The sequence below is a fragment of the Octopus sinensis genome, linkage group LG5 (assembly GCF_006345805.1).
Source record: "Octopus sinensis linkage group LG5, ASM634580v1, whole genome shotgun sequence".
Lineage (NCBI taxonomy): Eukaryota > Metazoa > Mollusca > Cephalopoda > Octopoda > Octopodidae > Octopus > Octopus sinensis.
In genome coordinates this window covers 87,556,858-87,579,325 of record NC_043001.1, presented here as the reverse complement: position 1 = coordinate 87,579,325, position 22,468 = coordinate 87,556,858, and the positions used below count along the sequence as shown (strand labels likewise).

Genomic DNA, 22,468 nt, shown 5'->3' with positions numbered 1-22,468 from the left:
GTTGTGTAATGGACACAAAATAGAACAACCTATTACTTAAAAATCTAAATAATATTGCTATGGTAAGCTGCTGTAAACAGGACTATAATTCTTCACACTATTCACCTTAAATTTGGAGATGAAATTCTTAAAAACATTTATATATTTCTCAAAGTTAAACCTACCCAAGAATGCCTCTTCATCTATACCACCTAGTGTCTATGAGGCACCTAAATGTCAGAATACAAAAACATTGGAAAGCCCTCACGAGGAGAAATATTTCTTCATCTCTTTTAAAGAGGAATTTAAAAAATGCAACATTAAAAACTATTATTAGATGATAATTCTAAAGTGTAAAGAACACAAACTATAGGGCTATGAGAAGTTTTGGCCAAACCTATAACTTTAATAATAATAAGTTGTTTTTTTTTAAAACCTGGGAATCTAAATTTTTTTTTCTAATTTGTGGAAGTTATCCAGTTTGATAAAACATTTAAAACAAAAATGTGGCAAACTTGATCCTATCAACAGCAACATAAGTCAATGACCAAGTCCAGTTACTTATTAGTAGACATTATAATGGTGGCACTTCTTTTGATAGTGTGCAGTGCTTGAGTCATAACAGAAGCACTAATAATGTAGACATGATGTGCAATTTAGTGAACAACACTACAAAGTAAGACAACAAAATCAATGACAGAAAAAATCAGTATGGCCATTGCTTATATACAGAGTGGTACCCAGCTAATTATAATACTGCACTCACAATATTGTGTAGTACATACTTACAGCTAGGTGGATTGAACTGTTGACAATCATGTGTCTTGGTTATGGATACAATGGAGTAGTAGAGACAGGATTTGATTCCAATCCCTTTGGACAGATATCCAGTACTCTGACTCAAGCCTCCTGTGTCTACACTGTGCTTGCACTGCTTAGTGGCGAGATGTAGCTGTACCTATGACATGGTCAACAAATTCAAGATTTTTCAGGTGTCAAAATTATCCTATAATTAATGGTTACCTTTTGACGAGCTTTTACAGAGCTGGCATGGTCATTTAGCAGGTGCATCAACGTCTCTCGCACATCTTCAAACAAGTCTTTGCTGTCTTCTCCAAGCTGGACAAAAAGTTGACCCACACAATGGGCAGCCAGTACCTGTTCCTCACATTTGCCCTTCTTCAAGAGACGTAATAGACTCTCTACAATTGTGAATTTGCTGGGGAGAGAGAGAGAAAGAAAGAGATAAATTTCTGGGATTAAGTCTGATCCAGGTAGTCTTAAAGAATTCAATAAATACTTTTTAACCTCATATTGGTGACAGTGGTGTCAGTCAATCTTCCAAATGAATCAAAGAAACAGTGTTTCCAATGGTTTTTCAAATTGCTGACATTATACAATGGTTGCAACTTTTGACAAATACGTCAGTTTTACAGTGATGATGGAAAGATTTGAACATAGGATAAACATAGCTAGGAAAGATACAAGGCATTCTGTCCAAGGCTTGCTTTCCTAATGCCAACTAGTTTACAGAGTGGACTGGGTGCTACATAAAAAGTACCCAGTCCAATTTATAAAGTGGTTGGTATTAGGAAGGGCATCCAGCTGTAAAAGCCATGTCGAAACAAACCTTGCCTATGCTGGTGCCACATAAAAAGCCTGCAGTCCACTGTGTAAAATGGTTGGCATTAGGAAGGACATCTAACCATAAAAAGCATGACAAAACAGACCTCCCCAGTGCTGGTGCCATACAAAAAGTATCCAGTCCAATCTGTAAATTGATTAGCATTAAAAAGGGCATCCAGTAGTAAAAACAATGCCAAAACAGATAGTGGAGCTTGATGCAGACCTCTGGCTTGCCAGCTCCTGTCAAACCATCCAACCTATGCCAATATGGAGAACAAACATTAAATGATAACCAGCCTGGAATAGTACTACGGTTTATCGACCCTAAAATGAAGAAAGACAAAATTGACTGTGGCAGGTCTTGAACTTGAACACTAGAGAGTTGGAACAACTGCCAATCCACCACTGCATTTTTCTGAAGCCTGGAATGGATGTTAGGATATGAACTTGGAAATGTCAACAAAATTACAGTAATATTATTCATCTTTAGTACAGATTTCACTATCATCATTTCTTAAGGAGGCATTAAAACAGATTTAAGGAAGAACAGAAACAGGAGATAGTTATACATTTCACAAAGTAACAAGCAATACAATTCTACTGATTCTGCCAGCTTGCCACCATAAGTTTCTGAATTAGGCACAAAGCCAGCAATTCTGAAGGGTAGATGTTAGTTGATATCATTGGCTCTAGCACTTGAATAGTATTGACTCCAGAAGAATGGAAAAAAGTTAGTCTCAACTGGATTTGGACCCACAACAGAAAGAACTAGAAATAAGTTTCTGATTTAGGAATAAGCACCAAGTTAGACAGCCGTTAACTCTAATGTTTATCCTGACTATTCTTTGTTTTACAACATTGAAAAGTTACATCATCACTTTTCAAAATGCAATTCATGGTGTCTGATTATATTGTGAGTTTTCTCTAGTAAATCAATTTTTATGAACCCATGAATACAAAAATTCGTGTTGTTTATGAATATGAGTTCAATGCATCCCAGACAGCTCAAAACATCAATGAGGTGTTTATTCCCTTAATTATATTCAAGCAGAACCAGCACAGCACAATATGACAAGATTGAACCTTCAGATCACAGCAAGCAGCCAATCTGAAAGTTTTCTGGTGTTTTCCTCTACCTAATTTCATTCACAAAGCTTAAATCTACCTGAAGTTTATGCTAAGTGAAACTGAACCTGGAACATAGTGATTGCAAAGTAAACATCTTAACCACAAGACTATGTGCTGTCATAAAGTAAACTACAAGAAAAGATGCAAATTATTAGTGAAAATATTGAAAGTACAATCAAACATCAAAGCAAGCTCTATCTTTGTTGGCCTCACTCAAAACGAGCTGCAGTACATTTCATTATATAAAACAAAGTGTAGCATTTCCCAGATCTTTATCCAATAAAACTGTTTACAGCAACAAAATAGAAAGAAATGAAAGAGGATCTACTCACACATTCAAGAGAAAGTCACAAATGTATTTGGTGGAAAGAGCTTTGATAAGGTTGTTTAAACAGTTGATACGCGTTTGTTGACTGGAATATAATCAAAGAAAAAATAGGTTTGAGAAAAGCATTTGGCCACAAACATCGCCATTTATAGAAGCAGAGGCACTTAGATTCACTATAAATCACTATTATTATTTTATGATAAAATTACATATATTTGTTCTTTTAATGATTCTATTATGATGCAGTTGATATGACAGGAGTTGTTTTTTTATTTCCACAACACTTAGCAGATATCACAGATAAAAAAAAAATTGATTATAGCTAAATTTCAATTAGTGGAATTTTTAAAGGCTATTATTTAAACATGTGGATGCTGATATAAAGAATGTTTGTTTTGATCAAGGTGCTGGACTAGTAAGATGGTCATAAATTTAAAAACCTTACTGCTATTGTGTTGTGCATCCAAATAAGAGAACCCAAATTTCCAGACATAAAACAAGTCCCATTACTACCTCAAGAGAGGGGGGACATCCAGCAGTAAAAGTTGTACTCCAACAAATAGTAATTGAACTTTAAGTATGGAGGGGGGAAAGAAAATGTAAAATTGCAAAAGAAGCTATGGGCCTTCCTAAGAAGGTGCAACCATTGGCTATAGTACTAGGTTTCAACCCATGATTATGTATGTGACCAAAAGTCCAGCATCTTAACATCCTAGGCATTCTGCTTTTTTGAAAGAAAATTCAACATACTCAATATATCTAATGCAGTCTTATATTAATCCTCAAAATTTTAAATCCTCCATTTATGAATATAAAAGCAATTCAAACCATCTTGTCGTCATTTTACTGCCCACTTTTTCATGTTTGCTAGGGTCAGAAGAATTTCACTGATGCAAATTTTTCTATGGCTAGATGTCCTTCCTGTCACGAACTCTCACTTACTTCCAAGTGAAGTAATATTTCCACACAACCAGATGTTTTCATGGAAGATTGGAAATGAATGACACCACTTGCATAGTAGTGAGACTCATTTACAACTATCAAGCAATGTCAAGTCAAGGAGGCACAACCATGCACACACACACACACACAACAGGCTTCTGTTTCCATCCTCGAAATCCACTCGCAAGGATTTGGTTGGCCTGAGGCTATAGAGAACACATGCAATGGAAGTGAACTCAAAATCTTGTGGTTGTGAAGCCAATTTCTTAACCACAGTTATATCTGCATCCATATGTATAATGATATTTAATTCTATAATCATACTTCAGCAGCAATCAGTTGCTAATCCTCTACAAAGGTCGTGTAAGACCCTAAATAAAGAGTGATGTCATTTGCATGAAAGTGAGTAGTGCTAAAAGTAACAACAAATTTGTCAAGTGGGTAACATGAACTAAAATCATGTATAAGCACAACTTTTGCTAACCTTCCAAAGAGCAAGGGACCAGGAGTGACAAAGTAGGTCTCTAGTAGATTTGGATCTACAGAAGGTATACTAGCAGTTATTGAAGAAGGGGAAAATACTTAAGGTGTTGGAAACAGTCAACTTCTCTCCATCAACTTTGAGATGTTGGAAGTGTTAGGTTGGTAGTATTTAGCAGATCCAGAAAAGTTGATTATCTTGGGAATATGAAAGTAGTGTATTTTCAAAGACTGAATTGCTTGATAAGGATAGGGGCTGCTCTGGAGTATACCATTTGAGTAGGCCCATTAGGTAATGTAGTCCTATATACACTATATCTCAATGAAAGACGGGATGGTTACAGTTGGAACCCTGGTAAATCAGGGCTGACTGCACCCCCATCCCACTTTCACCAGATCAGTAAATCTATGCTTACCTTTTTTCCATGAGTCCATCAATACATTCTCTCAAGTTGTCCTCAAAATTCTGCTGTACTGTTGACTCATCCACCTCTCCATCAGCATCTAAAACAAACAATCTTATTTTTAATGCAATCTAACCACTGTTGGTTTCATTATTGCACACCACTGTCAACTCACACTCAAAATGTTTTCTCTACATTTCAAAGACAAAACTATTTCTGCCACAAAATCTCACTGTTGTGAAAATGATTCAAAAGCAGTAAACATTATTAGGAGGAATGAAATTTAAGTGAATCCGGAGACCCAGACTTCAGCAATTGACAGCCAAATCTCCAGTTTCAAAACAGCTTATAATAGACAAAGTAACTCACTGAAGCTTCACTTCATAAATTCTCTTAATCACCTACAAAAATGCTGGCCATTTGTGCCCATGAACATACTATTGGTCTACAGTAAGTTGGATCTATTTGTGCATGCAGGTGTATATGTACAGACACAAATAACAGACCACTTAGGCTACTCTGTTAAAAGAACACAGAAATATTGGGTCACTCTATAAAGTTTTTTTATACTTTTATTTTTCAAAATTAAGATAAACAAAGTTCCTTTTTTAATCTAAAATATACTCTCCATTTTCTACAATGCTCTTCCATCTATCTACTAGACTTGCAAGGTTCCTCTTCCTAAATTCACCTGTCTGTGATGAAAAATACTCCTCCAGTACTGTTCTGACCTCGTCTACAGAATTCATATATTTTCTGTCCAAATGACTGCAGAATAAGTGATAATCAGATGGGGTAATGTCTGGCAAATATGGTGGGTGAAGCATAGTTTCCCATTCAAACTACTCCAGCCTTTGGAATGTCATCCTCGCTGTACGTGTCCAAGCATTATCCTGATGGAAGAACACCTTACGTCTTGAAAATCAAAGATGGTCATTTTCCTTCTAGTGCTGACTTAAGCCACTCTAGTTGCTTGCAGATCTTTGTTATCGTTTGGTTTGGGCTTAGAAGTTCAAAGTGGATTAAACCATTCCTGTCCTACCAAACAGATAACAACACCTTGCAAGAGTGAAGACCTTTAGCTGAGGGTGCCAGTGTTTCTCCTTTTCCTACCCAGTGTCTTCTGCGCTCGACATTTTTAGAGAACCCATTTCTAGTCACCAGTCACAACTTGGTCCTAAAAAGGTTCATTTGTGAGATGTGACAGCAAAAAAGAGCACACATTCACTCTGTGATGAGACTTGGAAAGTTTGTGAGGAACCCATTGACTGAATTTGCTGACTTATCCGATGGCATGCAGGTGTTGAAGAATGGTTGAATAACCAAATCTAAGCTTCTCTGCTAGTTCCTCAATAGTTATGATGGGATTTTGTTCCACCAGGGTTTGCAGGATGTCCTTGTCAAGCTCTACAAATCTTCCAGGATGAGGCTCGTCTTCTGGGCTGTAGTTTCCAGCTCAGAATTTCTGGAACCACTATTGACACTGGCTAAATTGCCTGATCCTTATCTAATACATTAATATTCCTTGCACTTTCCGTTGTTGCCTTTATTGAACTCATAAAGCAAAATATGTCAAATATGCTCCTTTATCACTTCTATTATGGCTCTGAAAAAATAAGTTAAAATGTAAATGCACTCTTCAACATTTGCACTAAGAATAAGTACAAAGTAAAATTACTACCTGCTTTTATAGCAAGTTGATGCCGGTAATTTATCCTGTCCCCCTCCGACTTTTAGTTCATGCAATTGAAAAAACTGCATTATTTATGGGATGACCCAATATATACTTAATCATTTTGCCATAATGTTCCTATTGAAATACACTGCCTCTGCCTCAATTAATTTTGAAAATTATGACAAATGGAATAAAATAACTGTTATAATTAAGCTAGTGCTTAGAAAAATCAACATGAAATTTTAATTGTAAGTTCTCATTTAGACCACTTTAAAACAAGAAGCATGCATTACAGAACCAAAAGTTGTTTCAGGCTGGCTGACAGGTTAAGAGCCACCAATGTTTCACAGACTGACCAGGAGTTAAAACTTTATTACAACTAGTTATCATGATCAGCTCTCTAGCAGGGCATACAACTCAGCATATGCTTATCTAATAAAAAAAAGACATCTTTCATCACTTGAATTAATAATACGAAAACCTGTCAACTGTAAAATAAAAAAACAAAACAAAATAAAGACACTATGCCACAATTATGTTCAAATTAACAAAAAAAAAAAACCCTGTCAAACTGCCTTCATTATAATATAAAATAAATAATATGATTTACATTAGTACAAGGTCGATTCATAAGCTCTTAGACATACTAAACATAAGTTTTTAATTGAAAGTTAAGCGATATAGTGAAATATTCCAACACTGATACATAACCTAAACTAACTATACCAATCCTAGAGGAATGAAAGAAAAAACAAAAGAGAGATCTCTACTTGGAGCATACACTAATGTAACTAAATGTTGCAAGGTATTTAATCTGACACTACCATATCTACTATTCATCATCTTAATAATGGCTTCTGATTAAGACACAAAATAATTTTGAGGAGAAAGAGGTTAGTGAATACTATCAACCACAGTACTTGACTGTTACTTTATTTTATAAATCATGGGGGAATGGAAAGCGTAGTTGATGTCAGATGGAGCTGAACTCGGAATAGAAAGAGCCAAAAGAAATACTGCCAAGCAGTTTTTCCAATGCTCTAATAATTCTGCCAGCTCCCTACCTTAATAATAACAAAAATAACACATAATTACCGTGTCCTTCTTCAGCAATGGGATGGAAGTAACCATCATCTGATATGGAACTGACAACGCTTTGGTTATCAGGTGTGTCAATTTCATCGTCACTCGAGGGACGTGATCCAGCCCCTCTTCGACCTGCTGTCAATGAAAGAGAAAGAGAAAAAAATTGTTGGTTAAAAAGAAAGAAAACATTGAAAATAAAAGTCAAAAAAATGTTTTATTGCAGTAAACATCACAGAAGAGAAAACGTTAAACACTAATCCTGACAGTGCAGAGCAACCCAGGTTTAAGGTGAGCTGCTTGATGGGAGAATGACAATTTTACCTCTTGTTTATCACAGTTAAGGCCATGCCAGAACACCACCTTCATTATTAAGAATTTTCTTTTACTACACATTTGTCTCTAAGAACAATTTTCCCAATGTTTAAATTCAAATTAGCAAAAGCTATCCTATTCACACAAGCGTAGATAAATGAAAGTAGAACAGCGATAGCACATTTTAATTAAGCCAGAATGCAACCACAAATTAATTACATGTAAGAGAAGCAAAAGAGAATATCAAATACTTTTTCCATAACTCATCTGTTTTATAGCCACATGTAAATATATCTATTTGTTTATGTCTAAGATCACATATCTAGATTTAAATATTTTTGAATTACCTCATTTGAGGAAATTACTTTCCTTCACTGCAGAATATTTGCAAGAGAAAAAGAAAGATAAAGATGAAGAGGAGGACTAAAGACAACAACAAAGGAAGGAGACGGACTGAGAATGCTAACCGAAGGAACACCAGATACAGAGGTTGGCTAGTTAAAACGGATGGATAAGAGAATGGATACATATATATATTACATGTGTGTGTGTGTGTGCAAGGGGCTATAATCCAAGCTGTGTCCTCATGAAGCACATCATGTTCACAGTAATTAAATTTATCATATGTATAGAGGTTTCATTTGAATTAGGCATACATAAATTTGAAATTTCTGGTGAATGTTATAAAAAAGTATACCAAATTTTTCCAGTCTTTCACATATATATCTTTAATTCACCATCACTAAACAGTGACAAAGGGTGCTTGAAATAAGAGTCAAAGAACTCTTTAGCTACAGGAAGCACATTTTCTGTTTACTGACAGGAGAGACAACACCCCCACCACAATTGAGTGGCATTAGATTGGCATGCCAATTTCGCATGAAATTTAATGCCCACAAGTAATACTCACTTCATTGTGGCATTGAAGCTGGTTAAGTTAAATTCTACTCTGTCAGTATATATAGATTTTACCATAGGAATCAGTGGCTGATTCCACAAAATGGTAATGTGAAAATTATAAAATAATTAAAATGTCTAGATGTTTACTCCATTGTGGGTAGTGAAGTCATTGTTTAGTGACAGTGAATTATTTCTTTTGATTTGCATCTAGCCACCTTAATTATTTTATAATTTTCACATTACCATCAAATTTCATGCAAAATTGGCATGCCAATCGAATGCTACTCAATTATGGTGGAGAGGTTGTCTCCCCTGTCAGTTAATAAAAAAAAAATGTGCTTTCTGTGGCTAAAAAGTTCTTTCATTCTTATTTCTAGCCATATTGGTGACCCCTGCACACTTTATCACTGTTTAGTGATGGTGAATTATCTCCTTTTTGACTTTGAATTGAGTCTAGCTACCTTATTATTTTCTGTATCTACCTATCTATATATTTATAAATAAATATAAGAATGATGGTACTATTAAAATACCATCATTAGTGGCAAGCAAATACCAGCTGTACAGTGAAAATTATAATAATTAAGGTGGCTAGATGAAATGCAAGACTTTGATGATGCGATTACTAATCATTAGTTGTTGAATATATTGTTGGTTATATATGCACACACACACGAGGGTACTACAAAGTACCTGCATCACTAAAAATAGAAGTCAAAAATACTTCAGTGCCATGGAACAGTCACAAATCTATATATAAATAAACCAAAGGATATATAATTTAACTGAGGTATGAAAGAATATTGAGTGGAGTGCTCAAGTTCTGGATTGTGTGTGTGTTTGTGTGCATGCGTGTGGGGAGGGGTTGAAGGTATTAAAAGCTTAACTCTGATGCAGGGGTAGCAGAATTGGTACAAAGGTGCCTAGGTGTACCAGTAAGTTTAGTAGTAAAAGCACTACTCAAGATCTTAGAATGAATTTTCACTTGTGTCTACATTTTCCAAGGACTTCTGATTCTAAATTAAGGAAGAAATCTAGTTCCCTCTCCTGTGTTTCAATATTAATCTTTTTTTCAGTTATACAGAAATTTAATTTTTTTTCTTCTTCTGTCCTTGAGTTTTCTATATTCAACTTTATATAAATTAGATGCCACTTCTTACAGCAAATGTAACTGGAGAGCTTGGTCACAGGCTGTTTTTTAGTGTTTCTGAAGTCGGAGAGATTACCATGATAGCAGGTCAGGAATTTACCTCCAGTCATTCCTATTCGGTTATTGATGCACTTTCTTGGGCTGTGGTTGAAGTGCTTAATTTTTGCTTGGTAGATAATTTGGAAGTGCAATATGCTTTTCATAGTTGAGATGCAACTGTAGCTCACACAGCAAATTAAACTTTGAAATTTCTTTCTGAGACACTGTATTCTTTAACCCTTCAGCATTCAGATTACTCTATCAGATACAATATTTATTTAGTATTTTGAATTAATCATGCAAAATCTCAGAGCTTCAAGACTTTGATGATGTGCTCGCTTATTTTGTGAATGACACTGAAGGGTAGGTGTGAGAGGCCAGATCTGATCAGTTTTAACATAAAACAGGTAGAATATTTGAGTTGGATATGGCTGATTTAAATGCTTAAGTGCTTAACATGTAATTTAGCACATGGAGAAATTTAAGGTGGACGTTAGGCCATATCATTAGTTGTTGAATAAAGTCATTAACATATAAAACTTGTAGCTTCTTGAAACAGTTTATTCAACAACTCCAATATGGACGGAATTCTACACACCAGAAAACTTCCCATTCTTTCTCAATCAATATCAACTCCCTTAGAATCCAAACACTGGCAACAGTTGTTTGAAATTTAAAAGTTTTTTTTTTGCCAGTATTCTTCATAGCAAGAGACTACATGCCCTCCTTGCCTCATAAACTTTGTATGTCACAAAGTAGTCAAGTTCAACTGAGTCAATAACACAATAAATTGCCAAACTATTTTCAGATCAACACACCTGTAACTGACCTTGGCTCTATGATATAAACTTCCTGTTTTGAAGTAACTGTTACAGAGAGAATAGAGAACAAAAAGCCATTTCAGCAGCGGTTCTGAATAATTTTTCAGAGGTGGGGGTGGTAGCAATATAGGCACAATCATAGAAAAATATCTAGCTGGAAATGCCATTAATAAACATTGTAATTATAATAAGAAAGTCATTTTTTTTGAGCATGCAAATCACATTAAACACTTAGGATGCCAATATAAATTTAGAAAATCCATCTTAAATTATTTTTTCAACTTTATTGGATTTTTTTTTTGTGTTAAGAAGTACTCAATGTCATGATCAACCATCAGTGAAGTCACAACAAAACAACAAATAGTAAATTATATGGCAGTGGGGAGAAGAGATTTTATAGAGCATTTGGGTTCATAATCTCCAAAGGGTAGGTGTGAGAGGCCAGATCTGATCAGTTTTAACATAAAACTGTTCCCAGGACAACTGGGAAAAAAGAAAAAAAAAGAAAAAAAACCAATATTGTATGTACCCTGGAGAAGGAGCTCTTTTAAAAGCTTTTGATACCAAACAGTCTGAGTTAGTACCTGGTTCTTTGATATAAACCTTCCTGTTTTAAAGTGTTCTAGATTAGCACAAACCATTAAAATTTCATGGTAATTTATGTTCCAAAAACCAGCTTAATAATGGTTTCTTATTTAGGCACAAGGGCAGCAATTTGGAGGGGGAGGAGTTTAGTTCACACCATCAACCCATGTTTGACTGCTATTTTATTTTATTGACCATAGACGAATGAAAGGCTAAGTTGACCTCAGCGGAATTTGAAATCAAAACTTAAGGAGCCAGAACATCAGCTTAAAAATGTAAGTTACTTTTCAAAATTCTTCATTTTAAAAATTAATTGAGAAAAGGCAGCATATTTCAATAGAAATGTGGTAATAAAAGGATTAAGGGAGGGTGCTTTGGTTTTGGCATTAAGATACAAAATGGATAAGGTTAATCTCTCTCTGGATAGTCTATCACAGATAACATCTGCAAATTATCAAGAATCTATTACTGACAACTAATTGACCCAAGGTTATGTAGACTGAAGTGTACTGCTTCAGAAACACAACACAATACCTGGAATTTATTTGAATTTACAATCCATGAGCAAATGGTGGTCCAATACTTTACCAAAGCAATAATGTTACTTCTACCATAGGGCAATTTGTCTCTAAGCTGTGTAACATTGCACTAATGAACCACACACCATATGAATAGAACACTAGTCTATTGCATTTAATATCCCCTAAAAGATAAATTGAAGCACACTGAATTAACCCTTTTGTTACCATATTTTTGTTGGGGTACTCTGTGTTTCTTTCAATTAATTTTAAATATAACAAAGAATTTAGTAAAATAACTTAGTTATCATTAAGCTAGTGTTAGAAACATAAATTGTGACTAAGGTTTGGTAGAAAATTTTAATCCAGACTTTTGAAAACAAGACATTTGTACTAGAGCTGGAGGCAGTTTCAGCTAGGCTGGTATCAAAACGGTTAAGTATCTTGAGCAGAAATATAAGTCACCTGAGATAGTAGTCTGGTAGCTTTACTGAGTTGGTCACTTCATACTTAAATAATTCTTTTTTATTTTATTTTAGAAAAAGAATGTTAAGTAAATTAATGGAGACAGTAGGAAGGTGTGGTGGTGGTAGTGACAGGAGTTGTTAATCGTTTGGTTCCTGTGTAAGAGAGTGGAACAAGGACAATGTGGAATAATGACTAATAGTCTAAATGTTTATTGGTAATGTTGCCAGAGAGTACCGGAAAACAAAGAAATTAGTAGCAGAAAGAAAGCTAATTCCATTATGCTATTATTATACTGAGTACACAAATAGTGAGTGTACTAACATATTGTTGATGCCATAGATAGAATATCCAGGTAAACAGCCAAGGTAGAGAGTGGGGTCTTTGTATTTATATTGATTTTACAGTAAATACCCTAGGTAAACACTGGATCAACTATAGATGGGATGTAAACCTGAAAAGACAATGGAATGAAAGGTGATGGTTGAATTATGTAAAGATAGGGATATTTACCTCCAGGCATACAACTAATCGAATCTAGGAGAGACAGGTCTCTTTATGATCACATGGTTTACCAGAAATAGCAGTCAAATCTTCAAATCATAAAACCATTTTTAAATAAATATATTGAATAGGGTTTTCAATAAAAAAAAAAAGTCATGGCTGGAATATCTTTGATCATCAGTCTACTCAATCAGGACTGGCCTGGATTTAACCCCTTTTGCATTTAAGCTGGCCATATCTGGCCTCTCACACCTATCCTACAATGTCATTGTAAAAATAAACAATCACATCATCAAAATCTTGTAGCTACAATTAATTCAAAACAATATGTGTAAATAAGCATTACATCTGACAGAGAAATCTGAGAGCAACAATAACATACAACTCATAAGGAGTCTAACCTGCCCACTTGTTTAGATATGAAGAAAAGCTTCAAAGTTGGCATGCGGGCAAGGTTTCTTATTCAGAAAGATGTCTCACATATACTTGTTGAATCTGAACAAGAGCCTGTATCAACCAGTAATAGAAATCACTGCTGCTATTCCAAATCAGCCTTCACTGAACAGGCCAATAGTCAAAAGTGTTCTGGCCAGGACCATCCCATCTTTATCTCAGTTGTTGCACATTTTGGACTACATTATTATATCCTTCCACATTCAAGATATTAGGGTGCAATTTGAGGGAGATTTGGCTATTATTTCTTGCAAATTCTATAGGTGCATGCAGGCTCATTTGGTTTGTTACTGCTCAAGTTATACTGTGAAGGTAGAGTCAATAGTTACATTGACAAATAAGATACTATGCAGGCCTGGTTTCAGGTTCAGTCCCACCATGTAGTACCTTGGACAAGTATCATCTACTATAATCCTGGGCTGATCAAAGCATAGTGAGTTTGGTAGACAGAAAGTGAAAGAAGCCCATAATTGTGTGTGTGTGTTGGTTTATATTTGCATTCACAAGCTACAAGCTTTCAGTGTCTTTTGCCAATAAAACCATCTGCTTGCTTTGTGCCTTCAAAGACATCTGAAATAGAGATCCCTTACTTGAAAAGCAGGTAAGGGTTATCAACAGGAAGGGTATCCAGCTGTAAAACAATGGCCTAATAATATATTCTTATAACCCATACTAACATGGAAAACAGATATAAAATTAATGAACTGACAGTTATACTCCATGGAACTATGAACTACATAATTATCTCAGTAGTTAGTGGCAATACCATTACATTGACAGAAATACCAAAACAATTCCAAATCCTCACTTCCAAGTTTCAACTCTCTCTTACAGATCCTAAACTGTGAGCAAAAGTTTTCACCAAGACTGAATCTGGAATTACACCATGAGAGCTGCATGGGAAATGATATAATGGAACTGGTGTAAGACAGAGCATTGGTGAACAGATAAAAATTCATAATTTATGGCAATAGACATGGTTGGAAATGATAGTGCATAAACATCAACATCATTTAATGTTCACATTCCTATTCTAGCTTGGGTCAGACATTTTGAGAGGCAGATTTTCTGCAGTTAGACTTTTTTCCTGTCATCAACCCTCACCTGTTTCCAAGTGAGAGTCAGACAAGTTAATCAGAGAAGACTGAAAATGGACAACCTCATTTGTATGATGACACCCATTTACAACCAACACAGGATGTCTAAATAAGGATACACACATATATACACATACAGACATCAGACTTCTTTCAGTTTCTGTCAACCAGATCCAAACATAAGGCTTTGGTTGGCCAAGGTGCAACACAGTTGGAATGAACTGGAGACCACATAACTGGTAAGCAATCTTCTTAACCACACAGCTACATATCTCCATAAAAAATTGTTGTTTAACCTCAAATTAACCCTGACTGAGAAGACGTGATCAAAAGCATTCTTGCCATCATCATTCAATCTTTCTGCATATCAGAGACAATACTGTCTAATGCAGCCTTTATTTAAAATGGTAGGATGTGATTTGAAAGAGATTTGACTCCAATTTCTTGTACTTAAGCAACTCTTATCAATCTGGATACATAAAAGTTATTATGAGTTGAGGAACAAATAACAATTATCTATGATGACTGTCACTCAGTAGAAGAGATAACTAATTAGCTAAAATGTAAAAAGAGACACACATACTCTTTTTCTCTAATACAGTTTGTTAGAGAAATAAAAGTCAATACTTAAGGTCAATAAACTTTCAATGAAAATCTCACCTTCAACACAAAAACTGAATAGTGAGAATCTCAAGACTAATGACTACTTTATGATCAAAGATACACACATATTTGTGTGTGTGTGCATGCGTACAGGCTCATGTGTTTTACAAAAAAAAAAAAAAAGTAGTCTATAGAAGTATGTGTGCACTTGAGCACATGTGGTAGTTTGAATTACAGATTTGTGGAGAGCAGCTGTAATCATCAGGCATGGTTGTCTTGTATGTGTCTATACTTTGGGTGCATGGGTACTTTGTAGTTATCTTATTGGTGGGTATGCATGTGTGTATATGCATGCATATATATATATATATATATATATATATATATATATATAACAGGAAGCTTTATGAAAATAGACAAAAGACGAAGGCAGGTGGAAAACAAACAAACAATTGTATTAGTATGGCGCTCAGGAAATATAAATAAAACAAGTCTTTAACGTTTCGAGCCTACGCTCTTCAACAGAAAGATACACAGAGAGAAAAAAAAACACAGATAGAAGGAGAGAAAAAAAATGCGTGCAGTAACTAACGAATCAACATATATATATATATCCTTTCTCATCCATGTTCTATGCTGGCATAGGTTGGACACACAATTTAAAGATTGTTTATTGTCTGGCTACTTGGAATTTCATGAGCATATGCAACGCTGTAGATTTTTAGAGAGTAAGTTTGCAACATATATGGATCACTCTGTTAGTATTTGTAAATGCAAATGTGTGCATGTGTACCTAAGGAAAGAAAATCCATATCTAGAAAATAAAAGTCTATTAATATAATGGTAACTGAAATAAAATAAGAAATATTCCTTTCTAGTCTAGGCACAAGGCTCAAAATTTTTGGGGAGGGGGCCAGTCGATTAGATTGACTCCAGTATGCAACTGGTACTTAATTTATTGACCTCAAAAGGATGAGAGGCAAAGTCGAACCTCAATAGAATTCAAACTCTGAACGTAAAGATAGACGGAATACTGCTAAGCATTTTGCCTGGTGTGCTCACGTTTCTGCCAACTTGCTGCCTTAATAAAATAAAAATATTAAGAACCAAATAGAAAAAGGCTGAAAGAATGTCAGACATAGAATGGAAGTGAAAGTGGAAGGTACAGAGTAGAAGATTCTACAACCATTAAATTAACTACTAGTACATATCTGGTACATTAACATTTTTGCTAGAGCCCTTAGCTATTAACCTTAATTTGGTTAAATTGCAATTAAAACTTTCCATTATCATTCTAGATTATAACTTTTTGTTATCTTTCTTTTATTTTTTACTTGTTTCAGTCATTAGACAGCAACCATACTGGTGCACCACTTTGAGGAATTTTAGTTAGACTAATCAACCCCAGAACTTATTCTATTGGTCTCTTTTGTTGAAACACTAAGTTATGGGGATGTAAATACACCAACACCTGTTAACAAGCAGTGGTGGGGGACAAACATACACAAGACTGGAAACACTGCTTGAATGATGGTGAGGCTTATTTACAACTGTCATGTGATATCAGAAATAGAGTACATACACAAACACACACACACACACTTGATGGGTTTCTTCAGTTTCTATCTACCAAACTCACTCACAAGGTTTTGGTCAGCCTGGGGCTAGAGTAGAAGACAACCACTTAACTCTTTCATTAACTGTATTTATTTTGAGATGCTCTGTGTTTCTTTCAATTACTTTAAATATAACAAAGAATTTAGTAAAAAATCTTAGTTATCAATCAGCTAAAGTTAGGAACATAAATTGTGACTAAGGTTTGGTGGAAGATTTTAATTCAAAACTTATGACAAGACATTTGTACTCAGCCAGTTTCAGTCGGGTTGGTAACAAAATGGTTAAGGTACTGCATAAGTGGAACTGAACCTGAGACCACATGGTTGAGAAGCAAACTTCAGAACCATGCAGTTATGCCCATAAAACAAGAGATTTGCATGGAGATGTCAAATCTAAACACTTGGAACATGCTACTGTGTAAAGTACCAACACCTGGACACATTACTGTGCAAAAGGAATATACAAAGGCAGTGACATCAATCCCCCCCCCAAAAGCTATGATAATATAGGAGTGAATGAGTGCATGCATGTGTGTACACAGTACCCTACCACCCCTATCTGTGCATCCCTAAGAAACAATAGCTTAAAAAATACCTGATCTTCATCCAAAACACTAAAAGTCTCCAGTAGCCCAACCAAGCCCTTAAAGAAGAGTTCTTAGCTCCAACTTAATATTCTCACAATTACTTTACTTAAAATCATGAAGTAGGTATAAATATTATAAGTGGAGATTAATATATTTACTAATAATTCCTGATTGCAAATTCCAAATCAGCTGCAGGCATTTAATTATGTTTGTACAATGCTAAAATATGTTAGTATTCTGAACTATCTGTGGTGATTTATCTTTCCTCTATCTGAAGGAAATAAAACTAGGGTTAAGCCCTGTCCCTTAAGGGGCTACCGGAAATTTCTGTTGTTTCTTTTTCAAAGGAGAAAAATTAAGTAATTTCTAAAGTATTTGTTTGTTAGGAATGCATAAACAGGGGTTGATGGGGGTAATTGAGATTTTAGAATGGAGACAGAGGATTGAAAAGTAGAACAAAAGCAACACGTTCTAGCCAGTGTGTATTTCTCTTCAAAGATTGTCAATAATGCCCCTTCTGCTTTGACAAAAAAAAAAAAAATTATATATATATATATACCTAAGCAAGAGTAAGAGACTATAACAGCTGGCAAGGCTGGTAGACAACAAAGAGAAAAAGGAAGAAAAAAAATGCTGTTAAGCAAATGCTGTCTGACAGGTTATTGACACGAGATATACATGGCTATGCTTGTAGCCTTTGCCAGCCTTCTGAGACAAGTGAAACAGACAGGGTTAATATTCCTCTTGAAGGGCCAACATTCTGGAGAGAAAGAACCGAGTTTAACAGCTAGGGCAAGGTCTTAAACAAGGGTACACAATATGAGCAACAACAATGCATTTAGTGGAGGTATGGAACCAAAGAAGAGAAAGGGGAGGATAAGAGAAAACATATCTGAACCAGATATTGCATTGTGACTGTGAGGACTTCATGACAATCAAACAAGAGGCTTTTACTTTGGATGCAGGGATCTAGGAGTCATGGGCAAAGTGTGGCCCACAGAACTTTTTGAATGGCATGTCCAATGAGAAATTACCTTGAGATTGTTTTAGCAGTGCAGCCAACCTGACAAGGAGCTATATTGCATACAACATGCTTCTCATAAAAGGTTGCCCACACCTGGTCTAGGGTGTGTGCATGCAAGTAAGCAGTACCATCCCACATGTGGGAGAATTATTACACTGTGGGTTTCACCTAAGCTTTGCAGTAGTAATCATTAAGGGTTGAAGTATTTTCTGGCTCTGAAGAGGGAGGCCAATCATCATTATGTAATTTTAATGATATGGACTAGGTGTTCACAAACAGAGATCGCCAGGGATTGGTTAATATGACTTCAGTTCTCTCCCCTTTCATGTATACAGCTGGGTGTCTCTAACTAAATAAAAACTAGAATGACATAAGGGCAACAGTTCTAATCATGATTGAAAACACCAGTCAAAGCACTATTAGAAAAGTCTCACTTAGCTTCTTCCCACCTCCACAAAATTCACAAGTCCATATCTACAGTTGGTGTAGATAAAGAGTTCAACTCTTGGTGTCTGTGTGTGTTTATGCCAGAATGACAGCTTGAATAGTTGTCAAACTATGTCATGCATTATCTACAATATTTAATTAATATTCAAAGTATACCAGGAAAGTTCTAATTATTTACATGACCATTGTACTAGTTTACAAAATAACAATGGATAAGAGTGGGGATCTAGAAAGGGGAGGGCACACTATACAAACAGAAATATAAAATAATGCTGGTGATAAATATTCACACACACATATATACATAAAGGGCCAAATTCAAGCTACTAGACTAAGAATACAGGAGGTTAGTAGTTTAAAACTGTCAGTTCAATCTCACCATATGGTCATGTTAGAGCAGTCACTGTTGTAATCATAGGCAAAGTATATAGTTCTGCCAACCATAGTTTTCCTGATTGATAACTAGGTACTGTTCCCAACTCATAATCAAGATGTTAATGGCAGACCAAATATCTTGTTTAAGAAAAAAAGTTTCTTCAAAATACCTACATTTTTTTGGGTAATGAGAAGGCCATTTAACTAGAACATGAAAAACAGTGCTAGATTGAGACACTCAACAATAACGTACAAGTTGCAATGCTTCTATGATACAAACTTTCAGTCTTAAAGTGATCTAAATTAACACCAGTTTAATAACTACAAAGTTAATCCAAACAAGAAAGCACAAAAAAACACAATATAGTATATATATAGTATTATTGGACGCTCAGGAAAGAATAACTACAAAGTTCTTTTACTAAATTCTTCATTAGTTTCAAAAGGCAGTATATTTCAACAGAAATATGTTAGTGTAAGCAGTTACGTTTGAGACACAATTTGTGTGTGAAATGGAAATTGTGGAAGAAGAGAGTATGCCTAGAGTTTTGAGTAGGTAAAAGACTAAGTTTATATGACAGAGGGAAGGGAAGTTAAGTAATTAAACCAGGCAAAGCCATACATATCCCCTCTGCCCATCATCTCACAGCTATATACAACTCATTAGATAACCCCACCCAACAAATATAATCTTAGTGACTACATTAGTGAAATATTTTACTAACAACTTCACTTCTAGCACTACACAAGTAGCTGACATGTGGTCTGACTCTGTTGATGACTTCATGCATCTCCTTTGTATACATTGTTTACACAAACGTTTGCATGTGTATGTCTCAGGCTACTCAACATAGATGTATGCATACATGATCTATATTATGTAAGTGTGTGAGATGCATATAGACAGTGAAGTCTATGCGGGGGTGTGTGTGACCCAGACAGGTGTGTGTGTGATTAAGACAGGCCTATGTATAGACATATGTTTAAGATCTATAGTGCTTAAATTGACATATGTGATCATCAAGCGAAAATAAATAATTTATATGCTAATATATTTATTGATAAAGGGAAGCTATATGAAAACTAATTAAGTGTGTGTATGTATGTGTGTATATATATATATATATATATATAATTTATGTATATTACACACACATCGGTTGTATGCAAATATATACACAAAGGCCTAGACACAATTAAAATTCCTTTACAGAATTATAAAACAAAGTTATATTGATTCTCACACCCAGTATTGTATCATGAATGCAGGCATGCAAATATGTGTGTCTGTGCATGCACTCAAACTTGTGTAATGACTTGCACTATAAATACTCATACAAATGCAGAGTAACAGTGGTTTAAGCCAATTCAGTAGTAACCTATTACTTTGTAGTTTCAAAGCCATGGAAACTCAGGCCAATGGACATGTTTATTTATATATATAAATTATAGTACCTGTATTTCAAAGGGCCAACCTTGTCACACAGTCACGCTGAATCTCCCCGAGAACTACGTTAAAGGCACACATGTCTGTGGAGTGCTCAGCCCATACAGGTTAATTTCATGAGCAGGCTGTTCCGTTGATCAGAGCAACTGGAATCCTAGTTGTCATAACTGATGGAGTGCCATTAAGATCCACTGCGTGGCTACAGTCCAATAACTGAAACAATAACTTTCTGGTGAAAACCCCACATTGGGTGCTTTCAAAACTGTATTAATATATATATGATGGACTCTCTTGTTGAAGACAACATATGAGTGTTCAACTTTTTTTGCCAAATGACCTGCACAGATGATTTGTTTATAGTGATCAAATGTTCGTGCTGCACTATCTCACTATCTCCATCAAATTGATGTTATCTGAGCATGTGCACTGTGTGCCACATGTCAGGCAGCAAATTGCTTGCAGAGCAACATGAGATGAAGTGTTTTGCTCAAGAACTCAATACACCACATGGTCTAGGAACTGAAACCACAATCTTGTGGTCATAAGTGCAATACCTTAACCACTAGGCCATGCAACCTCACACTTTATATCATCATCGTTTAACGTATGCTGTCCTTGCTGGCATGGGTGATATATGTATGCATGTATATTTGGCAGTTAATAGAGAACTCATAACTATAGAAGTCAAAAACAGCAGAACTAAATTGTAATAGTCAAGTAGTAGATGAAGGCAGGCACATCATCATCACTTTACATTTGCTTTCCTATGCTGGTATGGTTCGGACAGGTCACCAAAGATCAAGTTCTTATTGTTAATTCCCTCCTAGCCAAGTCAGACAGAGACCTAGTCTCAGACTCTAAATGTTTAATAGGTTTTACTATGGCTGGATGTCCTTCCTTTTGCCAACAACTTTACAAAGAATACTAAATGTAATACACTGTTGTACTAGTACAACCAGTACAGGAGAGGTTATGTTTGCAATAGGACCAAAATGTTCCCTCTCTTCTACACTGTCATAGTTCATTTGTCAACCACTTTACAGAATGTAATCTGTAACAGCTTGGCAAGACTAAAAGAAACTCTTTAACCTATCAGGTCTCTGTTCTTTCACTCACTTAGACTTGGTGGTCTCAAAAAAGTGTGATGGAAGAGTAACTAAAGAGTAATGGAATAGAACAAGAAAATGAGTGAAGAGAATGACTAGATAGAGTATTTGAAGTGAGTGTGATGGACAACATTAAAAGGGATAATAGTAAAAGGGGGTGTTAATAATTAGAGTAATGACATAGAAGAGAGATGGCTAACAATAAAGAGTGATGATAAACTGGGAAGTGAATACAAACATGTTTAGTGTGATGTTGGATGGGAAGAACAGCATATGGAGATGCAAATGTGAACATACATAATAGTCAGGAGAGAACCAACAGTTACATACACACCAATATTCATCACCACCACCTTCCCATACTTGCATAGATTGGACAGGTCCTCTCCAGCACGACACTTTTCCACAAGTCGCTATTCCTAGTCATTTCATCAGCCTTCACCACTTAGTCCCATGTCTTTCTTGATCTCCCCCCCCCCAAGGTTCCACCCACTTGGAGCAAGTGGCATGTTCACTCCAGTGTTATCTTTTCTAGCACATAACTTCCAATTACTTTTATGCCCTAACTCCACCCCAACGATTCATTTGTGCCATTGTTCATGCTTTCCTGCATTCTAAGTTCATGTCTTGTTAACATACAATATCGCACTTTGTACACACACCTTGTACCATCTCAGAGAAAAACTCTTTGTTGCCAGCAGATGTAATAATCCCCTGAACATTTCCCCATCACATTTGTATTTCTGGCTATAATACTTTCAGAACACACAC

General features: G+C 35.5%; 1 protein-coding gene across 2 annotated transcripts in view; it reads right to left on the bottom strand.

The window, feature by feature from the left end:
• LOC115211781 (interferon-related developmental regulator 1) overlaps window positions 1–22,468 on the bottom strand; it is a 48,437-nt gene that overhangs the window by 18,920 nt on the left and 7,049 nt on the right. The window contains exons 2-5 of one of the 2 annotated variants that reach the window (XM_036502869.1): window positions 7,658–7,780; window positions 4,900–4,987; window positions 3,066–3,146; window positions 1,003–1,198 (exon numbers count right to left, since the gene is read on the bottom strand). In XM_036502869.1, the coding sequence (XP_036358762.1) occupies window positions 1,003–1,198; window positions 3,066–3,146; window positions 4,900–4,987; window positions 7,658–7,780 (488 nt within the window). Of the gene's footprint in view, window positions 1–1,002; window positions 1,199–3,065; window positions 3,147–4,899; window positions 4,988–7,657; window positions 7,784–22,468 lie in introns of both variants that reach the window. The other variant, XM_029780459.2, reaches the window with a different exon arrangement.